Source organism: Erythrolamprus reginae, chromosome 2, assembly GCF_031021105.1.
Source record: "Erythrolamprus reginae isolate rEryReg1 chromosome 2, rEryReg1.hap1, whole genome shotgun sequence".
Taxonomy (NCBI): domain Eukaryota; kingdom Metazoa; phylum Chordata; class Lepidosauria; order Squamata; family Dipsadidae; genus Erythrolamprus; species Erythrolamprus reginae.
In genome coordinates, this window is record NC_091951.1 from 108874199 (window position 1) to 108895714 (window position 21516).

The window sequence follows — 21516 nt, forward strand, 5'->3', positions numbered from 1 at the left end:
CAACTCATCTTTTTGAATTAGTAATGACCAGATTGATTGACTGATTGGTTGATCCCAGCCGCCAATCTCTCAGCTCTAAAGAACCCAAGTACTCTCCTCATCCCTCTTGATTGGGTATCTGCCATTCTTTATCCAAAAATGATGTCAAGTGTAATTACCCTTCTACGTGTTAACTTTTCACAGCATTTTTATTTAGCGCATTCAGCAAACTTCATTAATGTTTGTTCACCTCTAAAAGTCCTGTGAATGTATTGTAGTAAGTTAAGCTCCTATTTAACTTCATTTTGATGGTCTCAAAAAGTATCCAGGCAGATTAGATTAGAAAGTAAAGGTATTTTGAACAGCCTTTCTATTTTGCCAATCATCATAGTTTTTCATATGTACAAAACAGACCTGTTAATCTATCATGGCATACAGCCTTTTTTTTTTAAAGGCCCCTATTCTTACAACCAATCTTACCATGAATATGGCTAGTTACAATATCCTTAAGGTATGTATTTATATACCAGTATCTTGCTTTCTCAAACATTTATGCCTTTCATAATTGCTAGTTTATTATGGAATTACAGGTAGTCCTCAATTTATCAGCAAAATTGGGCCCAAAATTTCTGTTGCTAAGTGAAACATTGGTTAAGTGGGTGTTTTGTCTCACTTTAGGACCTTTATTGCCACAGTTGTTAAGTGAATCATTGTAGTTCTTAAGTTAGTAACATGCTTGTTAGAATAGAATAGAATAGAACAGAACAGAATAGAATTCTTTAGTGTCCAAGTGTGATTGGACAAACAAGGAATTGGTCATTGGTCATATGCTCTTAGTGTACATAAAAGAAAAGATACATTTGTCAAGAATCATGAGGTACAACACTTAATTATTGTCATAGAGTAAAAATAAGCAATCAGGAAACAATGTTAATATAAATCATAAGAATACAAGTAACAAGTTACAGTCATAAGTGGGAAAAGATGGGTGATGGGAATGATGAGGAGACTAACAGCAATAGTAAGGCAGCCTTAATGAATAGTTTGATGGTTCTGAGGGAATTATTTGTTTAGCAGAGTGAGGCATTCGGGGGAAAATTGTTCTTGTGTCTAGTTGTCTTGGTGTGCAGTGTTCTATAGCATCATTTTGGGGGTAGAAGTTGAAGCAGGGGTGGGCTACTGCCTGGACCGGGGGGGGGGAATGCAGTGGGGTAGCGAAAATGGAGCTCCATCCCAGAGCACCCAATTTGCACTGAAAGATGTTGAAAAAAATGCAGGGCGTCCTGCACAAGCCACACCCACAGTAAGGTAGTAAAACTTTGGTAGCCCTTCACTGAGTTGAAGCAATTTATGTCTAGGATGCAAGGGGGTCAGTAAATATTTTCAGAGCCCTCTTTTGGACTCATGCAGTATACAGGTCCTCAGTGGAAGGCAGGTTGCCAGTAATTGTTTTTTCTGCAGTTCTGATGTTAAGTGAATCTGGCTTCCCCATTGAATTTGCTTGCCTGAAGGTTGCCAAAGATGATCACGTGATCTTGGGAAACTGCAACCAGTCATAAATATGAGTCAGTTGCCAAATACCTGGATTTTGATCACATGACTGTAGGGATGCTGCAACAGTTGTAAGTTGTAAAATGGTCATAAGTCATTTTTTTCAATGCCGTTGTAACTTTAAATAGTCATTCATTGAACTGTTATTAATTTCAGGACTACCTGTATATATCTGTAAGCAAAAGAGTAGTAATATGTTGTTCCCGACAGTCAATCATTAAAGTTGAAAAAAATCAAATGCCAATATATATAAGCATGCATTTAGGTCAGGATAACCATACTATATAACACCTGGTATCAATTAGATTAAGTTTGACAGGGATCATCATGAGATTCAGAGCACAGAGTGAGCCCACTATCCTCTACAATTCAGCCTGCATCAACTAAACTCTTTCTGTCTGATACTTACCTAAATTGAGTCCTCTCCTTTCTTTTCAGAGTAACTGGAGGGGAATTATTTGAAGACATTGTTGCCAGAGAATACTATAGTGAAGCAGATGCCAGGTAGGTCTGGAAGGTTACAAAGAATCTGTAAGACAATTGTCCTAATTGTCTGGTCCCTAAATTTTCTACCTGAAATTTTTGTCCAGAAGGCTGAAAACGTTACTTTTTTTTAACTTATAAAATTTATTTTCAGCTCCTTGCTTTGTTAGGTCTGCTTGTTTCTTCTGTTAGGACTACATTTCAATAATTAGCATACTGAAGTTTTATTATTATTTTCCTTTTAGAATAGCAGCAAACTGTCATGCTATATACAAAAAGATATTGACAAAATTGAATGGGTCCAAAGACGGGCTACAAGAATGGTGGAAGGTCTTAAGCATAAAACGTATCAGGAAAGACTTAATGAACTCAATCTGTATAGTCTGGAGGACAGAAGGAAAAGGGGGGACATGATCGAAACATTTAAATATGTTAAAGGGTTAAATAAGGTCCAGGAGGGAAGTGTTTTTAATAGGAAAGTGAACACAAGAACAAGGGGACACAATCTGAAGTTAGTTGGGGGAAAGATCAAAAGCAACATGAGAAAATATTATTTTACTGAAAGAGTAGTAGATCCTTGGAACAAACTTCCAGCAGACGTGATAGATAAATCCACAGTAACTGAATTTAAACATGCCTGGGATAAACATATATCCATCCTAAGATAAAATACAGAAAATAGTATAAGGGTAGACTAGATGGACCATGAGGTCTTTTCCTGCCGTCAGACTTCTATGTTTCTATGTTTCTATATATCTCCAAGCTTTGATTTCACTGAAACGAGAGAAAAAATATTGTTTTTAAAGACAGGTGGGTGAAGGCTTAAAGGGGATTCAGATAGTTGTAGGCAATGAGCATGTTTTGTGGTCAAGAATATACAGGGAATCACACATCATGCTGTACTATGGTTTATTAAATGAGTTCACACACCACATGCATTATAAATTATGATTTATACAAAATAGATCAGGTTTACATAACATGTTAAACTGAACTCAATGAAGTTATATTTATTTATTCGACTGATGAATGCTTGGCACAATCTGTGAGCCCATCGTAACTAAATTGCCACTGAGAATGGTGGTCTTCAGCCTTCTCTTGGAGAAGTAAAATTCTCTAAGCCAAAGGCCTGCTCCCTTTGATTTAGATAATCAAGAATAATGTATGCCTTTCAATCTCATAAATAATGAATTCCCTTTTCTTTTCTTTTCAGTTCAGTTCATTTTATGGTGCTCAATTTGTATCAGAATTTCCAATTTAAATTTGATCGTTTAAAATTCATTGCAATACTGACATAGGTGGGTATTGGCCCTTTCTAGGAGATAAATGTTTCCTCCAATTTGTAAAGCAAATTTAAGACAAGCTCCATATCTAACGCAGAGAAGATAACCCATGAGGCTGCCTTGCAGAAGGTAAAAGATACCCAATTCGATGCATATAAATTTGCTGCAGGCTTGAAATTCAAACCCAATTGCATTTTAGCATCTGTGAATGAGTCATTTCATTTTACAGGTGGCTCTTCTGTCTGTTCTGCCACCTGTGTCTTTATGTTTCCTACATGATGCCTGTACCTCATCTAGCAACCCTGGTGAGATCTACCAGCATAATGGTTCTTATGGCTACCATATTAGATCTGCCAAATATTAATGAGCACCGGATGATGCCAAATAGCAGGACTTCCTTACTGCTATCACATTGTTATCTGGAGTTTTGCAGCCCAGTAATGGTAGCCTTGTTAGGATGGTTATGTCATCTAAAATCATCATTTATGTAAGAAGGTTGTTTTTGCTATCATCTCAAAAACAAACCTGTAAGTTCTTTTTGTTTTTTTGTCACAGAAAGAAGCCTTAGTAACTCTAAAAGATTCCCTGGTGTGTTTTCATTACACAGTCAGATTTCTCTTTGTTAAATAAGCTAAAATTGTAATGAAAACTAGTTCTGCTTGGCTCTCAGCAGAAAAGCACATAGGAAGATAGAAAATGAGAGGAGGAGTGAAGCATGAAATGGAGACCACTGAGAAACATTATCTCAGGTCATTACCTATAATGAGGAATATGACATAATGTGACAATGTTTCTTCTTCCTAGCCATTGTATTCAGCAGATCCTGGAAGCTGTCTTGCATTGTCATCAGATGGGTGTGGTACATCGGGATTTAAAGGTAAAATATCTATACATTGTAAAATTGAAAGAACTAAAAAGCATTCCTCTGGTTAAACATCCTTCACAAAACCTAGAATGAAATTTTATTTTATTTTTTTTAGTTTATTTTGTCCAATACACAATGAGGGTTTTAGTGGGTATATATATATACAGTGGTACCTCGTGATACGAACCCCCCATGATACGAACATTTCGAGATACGAACCCGTGGAGCACCGCTTTTGCGATCGGCGGTGGCGTTTTCGGCCGATCTGGAGGCTGAAACGGAGGTGGGGAATCCCAATAGGGAATTCCATGGGCGGAGCTTTGATGTCACAAAGACGTCCTTCCTGGAGGCCACGTTTCGGGGGCTTCTCAGCGTTCTCCCAAACCCGAACTTTTGCTGAACTTCTGGGTTCGGCGTTCGGGAAAACGCTGAGAAGTCCCCCGAGCTGTTTCAGAAGGTGACAGGCAGGCGATGGCGCTTCTTGGCGGCCTCCCGAACCCGAAAAGTTCGGCAAAAGTTCAGGTTTGGGAGACCGCCGAGAAGTCCCCCGGCTGTTTTAAAAGGTGACAGCCAGCGGCAGCACCCAGCGGAGCGCTATTTTGCGATTTTTCCCCCTTGCACGCATTAATTGCTTTCACATTGTTTCCTATGGGAAACATTGTTTCGTGTTACGAACTTTTCGCCTTACGAACCTCCTTCCGGAACCAATTAGGTTCGTAAGATGAGGTATTACAGTATATATACATAGTAAAATACATGATGAAGGTTATAGAGGAGATACTCATAGTAAAATATATCTAAGAAAGAATACAAAAGAAGATATAGTAATAGAACATATAAATGAAAGAATAGAAGAAGAGATATAGGAATAGAAGAAAGGTATAGGAGATATAGGAGAGCAATAGGACAGGGGATGGAAGGCACTCTAGTGCACTTGTACTCGGCCCTACTCCATGAAATAAATAAATAAACTTCTCTTGTTAATGTGCAATTTAAACTGCTGGTTTTAGCTGTTACGGCCTGGCACCTGGATATATCTGCAGGACCCCTTACTCAGACTAGTAACAGCGCAACCAATTCAATCAAACAGAGAGGAACTGCTTTAGATCCCAGTCCCCTCTTTGCTACCATTTCAGAAGCTTGTAAAGTTCCAAGTGTTCAAGAAAGTCTTCTCTTGATTTTAGCAAGCGATCTTTGTTTTCTATTTTTTATGACTTATAGCTTTCTGTGTGGCTCCCGTTCTTTAATTGTTTTATAATTAAGTTGATATTTTATTTGGCTTTAAACTTTACCTAAGCCGCCAGGAATCTCTGGACTTCAGTGGGTAATAAACAAACACCCTTATGCAATTGCCTACTGTTGAAGGATTTTTCCAGTTGAAAGGTTCTGTGAAAATTTGAATCTTTTTAGCCACTATCCCATTAAAAGGTGGAGGTCATTCTGACTTAAGGAGAGGAAAATTTTCTATAATGAGGAGGCTGTTACTGAAAAAGATCTCAGTAACAATCTTCAGGGGCAAGGAGTATATAGTGCTCTCTCTGAGTAGACAGTATGAGGCAGGCAGAATCCCCCTGAAGTAGATTATCCAAAGCAGAGTGTCAAATTTGATTTCATTGATGGCTGCATTGGGGTTGTGCTTGACCTCGATGGGAAAAGGAGGTGTGGCCAGGGGGATCATGGCCAGCTTAACATCACTTAAGTCAGGGGCACCTGTGGTGGCATGAGCACTCTGCCAGCAAAACCGGAGCTTGGGAGGGCCACATGCCGGAGCTCTGTTTTCTCTGGCTGAGAGTTGCAGGAAGCTGTCAAGGCCAAAAATGGAGTTCAGGTGGGCCATGTGCTACCCTCCTGAGCTCCATTTTTGCTGGCAGAGGCACCGCGGTTGGTCCTTTGCTGTTTCTAAGGTGATCCTATGGGCCAAATCTAAGCACCCCGCGGGCCAAATTTGGCCTGCAAACCATGAGTTTGAAGCCCCTGGTCCAAAGGAAAGGGGGATTTAAGATTTAAAGTACATTATAGTTAACAATAAGCACTTTGAACTGGGCTTGGAAGCTTACTGGCAACTAATGCACCTTCTGCCAGGTGGGTGTGATTGAATTGGTGGTCAGTAAATTGGCAATCACATTCTGTTATCAGCTGTAGCTTCTGGATCAGGTCACCAGCAGCCCCGTGTAGAGCAAATTGCTATAATCTAAGTTAATAGTATCCACTTCATTTTAAAAAGTTTTTTATTGTTTTTGTCTTTAAACATCATATAATTTCAGTACAGCTCTACACCCAAATTTCATACATTATTATTATATATCTATTTACAATATTTCGTATGTTTACATTATCCCGTACAAATTTGTTGGAAATGCAAAAAAGACATTGATACCATCTTTCATATGTCATGTTTGTGTCCCGAAGCAAAAGGTTATTGGAAAAATGTATATAATTGGTTAAAATAGATTACAGAAAGACAAATAGAATACTCTGGACTTTTTTCTATTAGGAATAATAAGGAAACAATAATCCAAAAAATATACAATATTTATTATTACATATTATTATGGCAGCAAGAATTGCTTATGCTCAGCATTGAAAAAATTACAAAATTCCTTTGGAAAATGTATTGGTACATAAAATATACAGGTGTGCTGAAATGGGCATGTTGACAATAGAACTAAAAGGACAAAACAGCTCGGTCTATTATGAAGTATGGACCAAAAAAAGAAAAGACTGTGAGACAATGTGAGAAGAAGAATAGTATCCACTTCAAGGTTATTCTGACATATCATCATTATTCCCATACAAGTCTTTACTGTATTTCTTTCAATGTTGTCTCACTTCACTTTTATCTCAAAGCATTTCTCCCTTTTATCCTGAATGTTATTTGTTTAATTTAAAAAAAATGATTTTTATTCATTAAAATACTGCATTTTCTCTGCCACTTTTAATCTTAATTTCTTCTCTCTCATTTGCAACTTTCATTTTCTGTCTTAACACATTGTATGGCACTGTTCAATCTCTCTTTTTTTTTGCATCAATCAATCTTTCCATACATTCTTTCATATCCACAGCCTCTTTGCTTCTGTTCTTGCATGGCTTTTGTTCATTAGCTTTCCTATTAAAAATAAATTTATTGTTCTCTCCACATTTTCCAGAAATATAGATTGGTCTTCTTAGAGATGTAAAGGTGTGCCAAGTTTAGTGTTCTGTTTATAACCCTTTTGTATCTCAGTCGCAAGAGATAAGTGGGACCTTTTTTTCTTTGTATTTTTATTGTTCCCTTCTCTTTATTTTTCCTCTTAAAGCCAGAGAACCTCTTGCTGGCCTCCAAACTGAAGGGAGCTGCTGTTAAACTGGCTGACTTTGGTCTTGCTATTGAAGTGGAAGGAGAACAGCAGGCCTGGTTTGGTGAGTGGAAGAAGACTGGGCTTACAGATGTTCCATTTTATGTGTGTGTGTGTGTATGTGCGAAATTGGGCAAAATATGTTTTTCCTCTCTGAGTAAAATGAAACAAGGCACTCATTCTGCAGTACTGTGAATTGGTATTTTTCTACAACTAAAAATGATAGATTAATACTTTTCTTGGATAGTTGTCCTTTCCCCCCTTCTTACTCTATTGTTTGTTTGTTAAAACTTGTTTGTTAAAACTTTCAATAAAATTATATTAAAAATGAAAGAAAGTAATCTGGTATAAAGTGGAAGCCAGCAAGTCAGGAATCAATAACTCCCAGTCTGGGAAGAACCATATTTCAGCTACTCAATGACAACAAGCCAGTTTCCCAACCTTGGCAACTTGAAGATATTTGGACTTCAACTCCCAGAATTCCCCAGCCAGCAAATGCTGGCTGGGGAATTCTGGGAGTTGAAGTCCAGATATCTTCAAGTTGCCAAAGTTGGGAAACACTGCAATAAGCAAACCATCATGTATCTGTTAATTTGACAAAGTGAGGAGGAAGAATCCAACAGTTTCAACACTGAAGTATACTGTGTATGTGTAAAACTCTGTTTTCTCTGCTCTGAGAGGGTCAATCAGCTGCTGTGTTTAAAAATTTATTCTGACTAGGTCATTCCTAAGCATCTTCTGCCAGGCCAAGTTAAAGGATTAAACTTCCAGAGAGCTGTGATTATTTAAACATGTCAGATGTATGAGAATCGCATATTGCCCCGGAAGCGGAGTAAAGACGCTGAGACAGTATATGGATTTTAATATAGGGTCACTTTATTAAATTAGCATAAATTTAAATAACATCAATTTAAATAACGTCAATTCAACTGTAAACAAAGGACCTGCAGAGGCCAAAAAGTAACGGGGCGGAAATTCCTATCAAAACCTCCCTAGGCAACTATTGGGCATAACTCCTTGCTGAACCAGGTGAAGGTAGCCACCTTCACCTGGATCTGAGCCACACCCATAAGCGTGTGGGAGGAGCTCACCATCCAATCCCCAAGGGAAATTGGATCTGGTGAGTCCCATGAGCATCCTCTCTCCAATCTCCGAAGTTGCACCAACCTATAGTTCATGGAGAGAGGTGGTCCATCATCTTTTGAAAAGATGCCCAAAAGAAGAACGCGCAGTTGCTCCTACTGCCCATTTCTGCCCCTAACCTGCCAACCCCAGTGACCAGAGGGAAGCCAAATTGATCAAATGTATATCTGCATAGCCCTAACCAGTCCATCCTTACCGACAGTGTGGAATAGGCGAAAAAATGGCCGCCCCCATAGGAGGGGCCACAAAAAATTCCTATTCAGCCCCGAAGTGACCCCTTCCAGGCACACTGCATGATAGAGGAGGGCGGGAGGGTGTTCGCTTCTCAGGATGACCAAGGGAAAGGAGGAGGTCCACTTTGGACTGTCCTTAAATAGGGTGGTCTAGGACCTCCCCCGAGGCCCAGGAGGCAGCGCACCACCTTGGCACACTGCCAGAAGTCGAAATTCCAGTTTCATTGGAAACCGGAAGTTTGGAGCTCCACGGAGCTCAGGCAGCGTTGCCCGGCTCCAGGGGCAATTTCGGCCGGCGTATTAAAACGCCGGCTTTGCATTTGCTGAAATAGTCTGTTTTCTAACACGAATTACTTCAATGGAGTTTTTGTTTTGAAAAAATTAAACTGCTCTGATTTAGTCTAGGTAAAGTGCCTTAATTTAAAGGGATCATAGAAACTATGGTAATATGTTCATTGCAGTCATATTAATCTTCCCCAGTGGCATTTATTTAGATATTTCTTTTCTATGCCTCTGTGTGCATAATATTATGCAATATTAAAGCCAGCTACCACTCCAGTTGAGAGAAAGTACAGTATTTACATACAGACAGGCATAAATCTGGAGTACTAGCTGGGGTTTAATTAAGTCATAATAACTGCAAACTGATTAGGTCATCCTAATCTCTGATACTCTTGTACCTTTGAGCTGTAGACACAGGCTGTTAAGGGAATACCTTTATTTATTTATTTAATTCTATTTCTATGCCGCCCAGCTCCCTAGGGGCTTTATAATTTCTAAGCCATAAATACATTTTGCAAATACACATGCTTCTGCAACCAAAAAAGTCCCAGAAAGATCTTGAATAACAAGGCTGGAAAAGATGATAGCTTTGAGACTTCACAGAGCTGTAGTCGGTTTGATCCGATAGCGCTCGCCTAGCTGGGCCAGAGGTGGTATGCAAGGCGCTTTCTGTTGGCCGTTGCCTGTCCTTCACAATCCCTCAAAACACATTGGAGGATGATTAGTGAGCCTCTTCAAATGACTTGCAGCTGTGAAAATCAAGAGTGAAATCGTTGCTGACTGCCAAAGGCCCTGCAGCAATAAATATCCTCCCATTCCAGAGGGGAAGAAAGCAAAGGAAGACAAGACCAAGACCTGCCTGCTGTTTTTGTTTGCAGGCTAACAAAGCTTTGTCGTTTTCATGTGTCACCGAGCAAGAGATAGGAAACAATCAAGCCAGCGTCCCCAGTACAGGACTTTACCAGAGTGAACTCAAAACGAGGAGAAGGAGTTCCCTCCAGTGGGGAAATAGATTGCTTACAGTCTCTCAGCTTTAGGGGAGAGAAAAATAGGGCTGTTTGGGAAGCATTGGGAAGCAGTGAAAATATTTACTGACCCCTCGCATATTGGTCATAAATTGTTCCAACTTCTACCCTCAAAATGACGCTACAGAGCACTGCATACCAAGACAACTAGAGGCAATAACAGTTTTTCCCCCAAACAACACCATCACTCTGCTAAACAAATAATTCCCTCACTATTGTCAAACTATTCACTAAGGATGCATTACTATTACTATTAGTCTTCTCATCATTCTTATCACCCATTTATGACTGTATGACTGTAACCTGTTGCTTGTAACCTTACGGTTTATACTAATATTGATTGTTTCTCGACTGCTTATTTGTATCCTATGACAATCATTAAGTGTTGTACCTTGTGATTCTTGACAAATGTATCTTTTCTTTTATGTAAACTGAGAACATATGCACCAATGACAAATTCCTTGTGTGTCTAATCACACTTGGCCAATAAAGAATTCTATTATGTACTATTCTACAGTGTATTTGGGAGTAGCGGGAGCAGTAAACCGGGATCTAAATAGAGTAGAAGTTAGAACAACAGCTCCCATAGTAAGGGCGTCATAATAGAACATGAGGCTCGGGAGATGACAATTATCCCTGTTATCTCAGATCTTCACATTTATCATGTAATAAGAAATCCCAAGACCGGGAATTGTTTTAAATGAAAAGTTGTTGATTCTCCTGGGGGCAAATAGTGTAATCAGTGATCTATTTTGACAATTAACAGGTTTTGCAGGCACCCCAGGTTATCTTTCTCCTGAAGTGCTCCGGAAGGATCCCTATGGCAAAGCTGTTGACCTTTGGGCATGTGGTAAGTGAAACCATATTTCAAAGGATGCTGAAGACAGTAACTTAGGGCCAAATCTTTGGAGACTAGGAATCGGTTCTGTACAGAGAGGTTTTTCCATGGATAGAAGGCATGGTTTCATGTGCAGCCTGCATCCCATGGATGGGCCTGCATTTGTTTGTGTGGCCCCAGTTTCTGGCATGCTGTGGAGCAGTGTGGGTCCACAGACTGGGAGTTGGGAATCCCTGACTTAGGAACAGAAAAAGGGTCTCGTAAGATCTACTACCAGGTTTTGTCCATTTGTAGCGTGTCCATGGGATTGGCTATTTATGAAAATTTTAGTGGAATGCCTTCCCCAATAAGCATTTGAAATTAGATAGATTGGAGGACATCGATTTGAGAAACATAGAAACATAGAAACATCATAGAAACATAGAAGTCTGACGGCAGAAAAAGACCTCATGGTCCATCTAGTCTACCCTTATACTATTTCCTGTATTTTATCTTAGGATGGATATATGTTTATCCCAGGCATGTTTAAATTCAGTTACTGTGGATTTATCTACCACGTCTGCTGGAATTTTGTTCCAAGGATCTACTACTCTTTCAGTAAAATAATATTTTCTCATGTTGCTTTTGATCTTTCCCCCAACTAACTTCAGATTGTGTCCCCTTGTTCTTGTGTTCACTCTAGAAAGCTAGAGTCCATATCACCGTTAACCTAGGTAACAGGTTAAAATGAAATTCTGTGAGAAAAATATGAGTACGCAAGTCCCTCCTTTGAGTTATTATTCCCAGTCCTTTTTTGGCTGATTCTGCAGCATGCGGCCGCCCATAGCGCATCCCTGCCCACATTCCATGATACGTGTGTACCCACCTGGGCAGGCCATAGCACCGTCCTGCCTAGTCATACTCACACAACTGGCTGTGAGGTTTCACTTTAGGATCACGTTGTTTAATGACAGAAATCCTGGTCCCAATTCTCCTCGTTAAGTAAGGACCTCCGGTTAGTTATAGACAGTGCAGAAGTTATAAATTTAAATATGTCATTAAGAATGTTTGCTCTCCAAAATGCATCAGATTAGTTTGGTGATATATGCTAGCTTCTCCAACTGAGGGCTATGTTTTAAATGTATGGACAACATAAAACCTACATTCCCAGCCTTCATCCTTGAAGAGCTTCTCTCCATTGAAAACAATGTCCACATATTCCTATGCTTTGTTATCTCATCAGTAATATATATAAAAAAACATAGGATAGATCATCTAATCTCATAAGAGATAAATCATAGAGGTACTAAAGAATTTTCATGAGGAATGTTGTCAAGGCCTTGTAAAAATCTGGGCATACAATATTGACAGGATCTCATCTCACCATCCACGGCCTGCTGACTGCAAAAGACTCTAAATCAGTGTTTCCCAACCTTGGCAACTTGAAGTTATTTGGACTTCAACTCCCAGAATTCCCCAGCCAGCAAATGCTGGCTGTGGTATTCTGGGAGTTGAAGTCCAGATATCTTCAAGTTCCCAAGGCTGGGAAACACTGCTCTAAATGATTCATGGGACAGATCCCCCTCTTCAGAATCCATGCTGGTTTTCCTTCAACAAGCCTTATCTCCAGAGGTGGGCTTCAAAAATTTTAGAAAGGGGTTCTCTGCCCAGTTTCTGGGTGAGTGTGGCCATGGTGAGCATGGTCTAATTGGCTTGCTGCACCATGGGGAGATGATTTTGCTTTCCTCAGGTTTCAGAGGCTTTTCTTGAGCCTCCGGGAGGGCAAAAATGACCTTCCAAGCTCTGGAGGCCCTCTGGAGGCCAAAAACTGGCCTTCCCAAATGGTAGGCCCATTTTTCTCCCTCCCCAAGCCTATGCACCTGCACTTACCTGCATCCAAAATGAGCCATATGGAGACCCCTGGGAGGGGAGGGGCTGGTGGAGCAGGGCCAGCCAGGAGTGGGATTTGGGGTTTCTCCAAACTGCACAGAGGTTCTCCTGAACCCCTGCAAACCCCCAGCAGCCCACCCCTGCTTATCCCTCTGTAGGCTTAGTTTGCTTTTGGTTTGATTATAGTTTTTTCCAATTTGCCTGGAACATGTTAAACTGTCTGGGTTGTAATTTTCTGGATCTCCCACAGACCCCTTTTAAAATATTGGACGAAGACCGTTATTAATGCTTCACTAGGCCATTAAGGCTTGCTTTCTCCAGCACAGAGAGTGACAATTCCTGATTCCTAGAATTGACTTATTGTAAATAAATCCTTGTCAAAATCAAATCATTTATTCCAGCAGCCCTATTTCCATAGCCGAGCAAAACAACTTAGTTGAGGAAATGCTCAGATTCCAATGTAGCCATTATGTAAACAAATTATAAGGGCAGACTGGATTGGCCTCCTTCCTCTTACGCTGAAAGGAAGCAAGGAAGGAAGCCAGAATCTAGTGGTTTAAATTGCCTATAAATAGGTTCCACATCGGAAAGCAAACTTATTTGCCGGAACTCTGGTGTTTTTACTGCAACCTTATTCCTAATAAATCTTAGTAAGCAGAGAATTGTCCCTTGTTATTCCCTTCCCCCATTCTGTTAGAAGTTAGGAACAAAAGTCATCCCGTTTGTAATTTAACACCTTTTAACAACAACATTCATAATAAAAATATTTAAGTGCTTTCATGATGCAGATTTTTTTTTAAAAAAAAAATGACAGGTTGATTATCCTTCTCATCTTTTCCTTTTTCCTATTACCTATTTCCTTAGCTTCTTATGAACAATAATTTTGTTTTTTATATCTCATGATTTATGTTGGTTGCCTTTATTTAGTATCCTATTGTGATTTATGTTGTTTGCTTATTTATTGAGTTTGCATCCTATGATTGATGATGATTGTTTTTTATGATTATGATCATGATTTTTCACTTGTTGCTTGCTTGTAAACTGAGAGCTTATGCACCGGAGACAAATACTTTGGGTGTCCAATCACATTAGGCCAATAAAGAAGCTAATGACTGAAAAATGAAAAATTGAGAAATGTTGACTTTTATTTTTCTCTCCTCTATTAATATCCAACCCCACTTGGACATTTATTACAACAAAAATAAAGATCAGTGTCAGAAGATCATTGCTTTCAAAGCAGGGGTGAAATGCTACCTGTTCAGCCCAGTCCAGGTGTACCGGTAGTAGCAGTAGTGCATGGTTCAGAGAAAACAAGGCTCCGCCCACCCACCTGGATCATTTTCTTGTTTTAATCCTCTGCGCATAGGAGTTGAGGTCCTCCAAGCTTAAAATTGCATGGTTGGAAATCCCTGCTATAGAAAGTGATTGTCAAAGCTTTATGCCTTTTTAGCCAATCACCAAGAAAAGACAAGTCTCCTTGTCTAGTAAACCTGCTACAGGTAACCCTTGACTTATAACCATTTGTTTAGCGACCATTCAATATTAGAATGGCACCAAAAAAGGGATTTACAATCAGTGCTCACCCTTATGGCCATTGTGGTATCCCCATAGTCACATGATCAAAATTTTGGTACTGTATTTACGACTGGCCTCCAGTCAGGTAATCACCATTTATGACCTTCTTAGCCGACTTCGACAGGTAAAGTCAATGGGTGAAACCATTCACATAACCATGTGATTCTTTTAAAAGCATGGCAAAAAAGGTAGTATAATTAGGCACTTAGCATTGGAAATTCTGCTCCCAATGGTGGTCATAAGTCGAGGGCTACCTGTATCTGTTTGTAGAGCTATATCTAACTATTACTTCCACTAGGCAGGAAAATGCAGTCACTGATGTCATTCAGCGAAAAGCCAATGCTAGAGATATTTTTACAAATTTTCATGAGGAATTGCGGGTCTTGTTTTCAAGCAAATTATGATACTGATGATTCAGACTGAACTTCATAGAGCTCACACTTACGCCTGAATCCTTGACATTTCAGTTGAGAAGTAACCATTTTATACAACATTGGGAGGATGTTGGCAATACAGGAAGATACTTAGCTCTTGACTCATCTCATTTTTATTTTGTCTTGCTCACTGTGTAGGCCAATTCAGATCTCCTGTGTCAATCAATTCCTTTCCACTAGCTTATGTAACCATGTTCCCTCTAAACACACAGGAGTCATTCTTTATATTCTGCTGGTTGGCTATCCACCTTTCTGGGATGAGGATCAACACCGATTGTATCAGCAAATCAAAGCTGGAGCCTACGATGTAAGCGATCCTCCCTTTCATATGCTACTTCTCTCTTCCCCGCTTTAATTTTTTTAAAAAATAACTTTTCCCACTTGCTTTATTTATCCACTACTATATTGGAAACCAATCTAAATATCAATGTAATATTGCAACAAATATGTTGGACTAGGGAGAGACTATATTCATATCCATACTTGGGTAATTGAGACTTGTAAACCATGATTCTGAACTGATGTTAAAACCAGTTTCATTCAAATCTAGCAAATATGAACCATGTAGCGAGATATTAAAAGCTATAATTCAACGAGATTTGGAAATAATAGACTCCTGTTTCAGATTAATGTCCCTTTCAGACTATTTTATATTGTGAGCTTGTCATAAAGAAAGCTGGGCCTTCTATATTTATTTAATATATTTCTATGCTACTTTCTTCAGGAAAGTCAGCAGCTTACGTAGAACAAATGGCTATTTAAACTTCTGCAATACGAGTAAAACAATTACAAAACAATAGAAAAGTTAAAGTTACTGTTGTTATGGTATCTATAAAAGGAGACACATGAGATTACAGTAAAGAACTAGTAACAAGGAGAGTTTATGAACAATGAAACATCTGCTGGAAAATGATCATCTATGAAAGAGACGGGGTGACTTTTTCCTTCCTGTGGCAGCTCTATATCAAATAAATCTGTTGATTCTGTGGGACTTTTCTTTCTTTTCTTTTCTTTTGGGGGGGACGACTTCTGTGACCCATCTTTCAAGCCAGTGGTCTTCTCTGTCCAGAATGTGGACTTTGTTATGTTCAAAATAATGACCTTTTGAAGATTGGCCGTGTCTATATTAAAACTGAACATATGAAACCACCCATCCCCTGTCTTACCATAAAATTCAGCAGTCCCAAGAAGGTTCCATACATTTCCACTCAGAATGAGGTGGTCCTGAGAGTACAGATAAACGCCCAAGTGGCCTCAATGACTCTCAGACAGCTAATTACTGACTCATAGAGTGCTAACAATCAGATAACTGCAAAGAATGTAAATCTCCCCATTCTCCACCATTCAATCAGAACTGCAGAAGCTTGTTGGATAACAATTGACACATTTTTAAGAGGGGGGGAGAAAGTCTGGTTCCTTTTTGTAAAATACCTTTGGGACAACCATGGCCTGCATGATTGAGAATCTCCATAAATTATCTTATCCCTTTTCAAACTGCTTTGAAAGTAGTTTGAGTCTGCCTCATGATGATTTTTATCTAGGGATCAATAGAAGGACCATGACTCCATTGGTTCTCATTGACATCTTGATATCCTCTAGATCATGAGTGGGTCCCAACTTACTGCACTGATGGTTTGCTTCCTCCCATGCTGTGTGGTCATGCACATGCATGTGCAGTGCAACCCACAGTGCAAAATCTCTGAAAACAAGCTGGTGACATGCACAGAAGAAAAAATAAATAAAAATATGTTTTTTTTAAAAAAAATGGCACCACCCACAGACTGGCACTGACCGATCCTGTTTGGTGATGTCATTGTGACATCACCAATGGATTGCTACCAGTTTGGGCAGACCGGTCTGAACTGGGAGTAACCCACCCCTGCTCTAGTTCATCTGAGAAATTTATGAAAAGGAAGCACAACTTTTCAATGGACCTATTCCTAGGTCTCTGAGGTAGATATCAGATAATGTTCCATCCTCCAAATGTAAGCTGTGATATGGTATCCTCCAGAACTCCATTATAAAAGGAGTCTTTATGCATATGCTCTGGGAATGCGTTGAAGTTCAAAAATTTTGGAAGGAAGTACAGAATGAAATAAATAATATACTAAACATTAATTGGATAATCACGAAAGAATTAGCAACACTAGTTAAATATGGGGAATTACGAGAATTTAAAGAAATCAAAACAGCAGCTTTGGAAAGCGCTCAAGCAGTAGTGGTATTAGGGTGGAAGGATAGCAATAAATGGACAATCCAGAATTGGTACTGGTACATGGTGGACCACATCCACTTCGAAATTATGGAAGTAAGATTAAATAACTTTGATGAAAATAAATTGGAGAAGCTGATGGCATGATGGAATAAGGTGAAAAATTATATCTTAAGTAGAATTTATGACGACAATGTGAAAAATAAATTTCCAATCACTTTTTGTATGCAAAGAAATGTAAACCAGAGCTAAGGAAGAAATTGAAACTTATCGCAAATAATTTAACCCCCTAAATGGTGGTGGGGTTTTATTGGTGTTGGGCACTTTTTCTTTAAGTATTTTTTTGTTTGTTGTAATAAAATTTAATAAAAATATATTTTTTTAAAAAAACACAGAACTCCATTATATATATTTCAACATCTAGAATAGTGGTTCTCAACCTGGGCGTCGGGACCCCTTTAGGGGTCGAACGACCATTTCACAGGGATTGCCTAAGACCATGAGAAATGACAAATATCCTATGGTGTTAGGAACTTCTATTCTGGCATCTTGGAACATATTTTTACAATCCTACCACTCAGGCATTTTCAGTGGGGGTTTTCACTGACCTTCCTGCCAATCAGCTTAAAGCTCTCTTGGGAGAATTGGTGCTAGACTGATGGTTGGGGTTTACCACACACTAGCAACTGTATTAAGGGGTCGCGGCACTAGAAAGGTTGAGAACCACTGATCTAGAAGAAGTATCTGGAGGGAAATAAACAAGATAAACAAATAAACAAGCTGGATGCTACACTATGATACTCTTTCTCCTTTATATCTTTATGAAATGGAATGGCCTTCCAGAATGCTTTCCTGCAGTTACTAAAGGGCTAGATGAGGGATATAATTTTTTGAAACTGGACCCAGACCAGAAAGAAGAGCTCAACATGGGGTTGCTATTCTAGACCTGAATCTCTCCTCTTTTTTTCAAGATTAAAGCAAAGCCAAATGTACCTTTGATGAGCTCCAGGGAATATACCACCATACTTTCTGAAGATCGTGACCCTGGAGTATCAGTGGTCAGGTTGATAACCACCTGATTTAATTAGAGTAACACCCTCTGTCTAGTCTGGAACCTACTGCACAAACTTGTCCAGGCAGTCACCAGAAGTAAAAAACTGATTCAAAAGCGTGCGTGCACTCACACTAACAGACACATAGGCTAACTGCAAAGCTTTACGTGTTTTAGTTATAGGCTATAGTTTTCTGATTGAACTTCCACACTTCCTGAGAACTTGTAAAAAATGTTTGCCTGTAATTCCTATGGTTCCTTCTGAAATAATGCATAATTGTATCTTTAAAATGCATTCCCTGCAATATAGACCGGGCAAATATCTTTATTAGTGTTTTTTTTAAAAGATCCAACATCTTGAAATAGGTGACTGGGCAAAATGGAGATGAGAAATATGAAAGATAAATAAATAAATCTTTTTACATTGGCATTTAATAGTTGTACTAATTCCTCTCTAGTCAGCAACATGTCAGGTAGAAACATATACAGTGATACCTCATCTTACAAACGCCTCATCATACAAACTTTTCAAGATACAAACCCAGGGTTTAAGATTTTTTTTGCCTCTTCTTACAAACTATTTTAACCTTATAAACCCACCGCCACCGCTGGGATGCCCCACCTCCGGACTTCGGTTGCCAGTGAAGCACCCATTTTTGCACTGCTGGGATTCTCCTGAGGCTCCCCTCCATGGGAAACCCCACCTCCGGACTTCCATGTTTTTGTGATGCTGCAGGGGAGTCTCAGCAGGGGAATCCCAGCAGCGCAAAAACGGGCACTTCTCTGGCAATGGAAGTCCGGAGGTGGGGTTTCCCAGCGAGGGAAGCCTCAGTGAAATCACAGCATCGCAAAAACACAGAGGTCCAGAGGTGGGGTTTTGAGGACTTTGGTGTTTTTGCGATGCTGTGATTTCACTCAGGCTCCCCTTGCTGGAAAACCCCACCTCCCGACTTCCGTTGCCAGAGAAGCGCCCGTTTTTGCACTGCTGGGATTCCCCTGCAGCATCGCAAAAACACAGAAGTCCAGAGGTGGCGTTTCCCATGGAGGGAAGCCTCAGGGGAATCTCAGCAGCACAAAAACGGGCGCTTCGGCTGGCAAAAGGGATGAATTTTGGGCTTGCACGCATTAATCGCTTTTCCATTGATTCCTATGGGAAACATTGTTTCGTCTTACAAACTTTTCACCTTAAGAACCTTGTCCCAGAACCAATTAAGTTTGTAAGACAAGGTATCACTGTACATGACATGAACTTCTAATTTGTTTTTATTGCCTTTGATATAATGACAAAAAATAAAGAACAACAAAGAAAGAAAAATAAAGAACAACAAAAACACAATTCCCCCACCCTCGTTTTGACAATGTGTGTATACAGAATATGTACTTAATACCTGGATTACGAATCATTTTGGGGTTTTGGTACAATTATGGTCTCAGAGATATATTGTGTCTTAATTCTCTCCTGCAGAAGATAGAATGAGGAGTTTTATCTTCTTGTACTTGCAGTTTCCTTCTCCTGAGTGGGACACTGTTACTCCTGAAGCAAAAGACCTCATCAATAAAATGTTAACAATCAATCCATCCAAGCGTATCAATGCAGCAGAAGCTCTGAAGCACCCATGGATATCAGTAAGTACAAAGTGTATCATACTACTCTTAGTACCTGCTTGGATTTTGAGAATAATCTCTAGGTGACAGTGCTCTCCCATTTTAAAGTGGAGAAGGTTTGGATCTGCAACCTCAAAATCCAGGGCCTTCTAAATACATAAATATTCAAGCCCTCCAAGACCTTTTCAAGTTTCCTTTTGAATTCCCTAGAAAGTTGTTCTCTGAACTGCCCAAAGTCTTTGGGAGTTGACACAGGGTTCAAATTGAATAAATAAATATTGTAGAGCTTAAGGTTTTTGTTTTTTTTTAAAAAGGAAGAAGTAAGGTCCATGTTGATTTTAATTTAAAACTAAATTTATTTATTTTTTAAATTCATTTTTCCCCTAACCCCATCTACCTCTTTATCTGGAACCTCCCCCACTATTTTTAAGTATGGCTCTTGACCACAACATGTTATAGTTGGGAGGAAAAATTATACCTGCCTGGCAGAGAATTTCCCAAACTATGCAAAAAAACTTTTAAAAGCACGTGAGATCAGTCAAGATTTATTTATTTATTTATTACACTTATAGACCGCCCAACTCCTTCTGGACTCTGGGAGGCATGCAACCATGCAAAAAAAACCATTAGAAAACCATTCATCTCATTTAGTGAATGGAGCAAGGTGGTATCAAGGTGCTCAATGGCCCCAGGCCTACCAGCAAAGCCAGGTCTTCACAGCCTTCCAGAAGGCCAGCAGGGTGGGAGCAATACAGATCTCATGGGGCAGCTGGTGATATTCCATTGCTCCTTTTAAAAAACAAATATAATTGGGCTAAATGTTGAATCTTTTTGCCTCATTAATAGGGAGAAGCATTCTGCAACAGGTTGTGTTAGTAAAGGCAGGGCAAGGTATATGGATGTCTTTAAATCACTGTGTTCTTCATATCACCAATATATTTGAGTGTCTGCAGAAAATCCAGCTTCAGTTACAACAAGAGTGTGGAACTGAAGAATGGAAGGCAATCCTGTTTCATAAATCATATTTGCAATCACACAAGGAAGCACAGCTTCTAGTATAAGTTCAGGTTTCTAAAGTAAAGAAGGGTTTTGTATTCATTTCCATTTCTAAGTATGCTTTCTTTCTATCTTTCAGCACCGTTCCACTGTGGCTTCTTGTATGCATAGACAGGAGACTGTTGATTGCTTGAAGAAATTCAATGCCAGAAGAAAGCTAAAGGTATTTATGAGACTTGGTGTTTACTTTATTGGAAGTTTCCACGTTCTTTTGTTCCCCATGTTCATGTTCCACATCTTTCAAGACCTGGCTCCATACTATGCTTCTTGCAGGTTTTTATTTATTTATATTCTACAGATTCAGATGACATCACCTGCAATGGGTAATTTTTCTATATTTTCTCATCACTCGTGGTCATATTCTTTCCACAACACACACACAGAAGAAAATCACCAAAGAGGAAAAGACAGGCAAAAGAAGGGTTTTAGATTGGACTATATTTCTGTTTGTATAACTAAATTAGTTTCTATACACAAAATAGATCTATTCCAAGTATAGACAAGTATAAATACCACGGCCACTAGCTGAGACAGAAAAATCATTATGGGTTTTCTGTCAAAAGTTCTTACCCAAGTGATCTTCTTCATCGGAATTTGAAAAACTAACATTTGATCATTTCCCCACTAGTTGAAAATTTTATAGAGATTTAAAAGTTTTCTAGACCATTGTTTTGCTAAAACAAGGAGAGCAATGCCT

General features: G+C 39.3%; 1 protein-coding gene across 3 annotated transcripts in view; it reads left to right on the forward strand.

Annotated features, from left to right (window-relative positions):
• CAMK2A (calcium/calmodulin dependent protein kinase II alpha) overlaps window positions 1-21516 on the forward strand; it is a 177991-nt gene that overhangs the window by 124520 nt on the left and 31955 nt on the right. For all 3 annotated transcript variants that reach the window (XM_070739068.1, XM_070739070.1, XM_070739071.1), the window contains exons 5-11: window positions 1969-2034; window positions 4101-4173; window positions 7458-7560; window positions 10946-11029; window positions 15108-15202; window positions 19662-19784; window positions 20899-20982. In XM_070739068.1, coding sequence (XP_070595169.1) covers window positions 1969-2034; window positions 4101-4173; window positions 7458-7560; window positions 10946-11029; window positions 15108-15202; window positions 19662-19784; window positions 20899-20982 — 628 coding nt within the window. The remainder of the gene's footprint in view (window positions 1-1968; window positions 2035-4100; window positions 4174-7457; window positions 7561-10945; window positions 11030-15107; window positions 15203-19661; window positions 19785-20898; window positions 20983-21516) is intronic.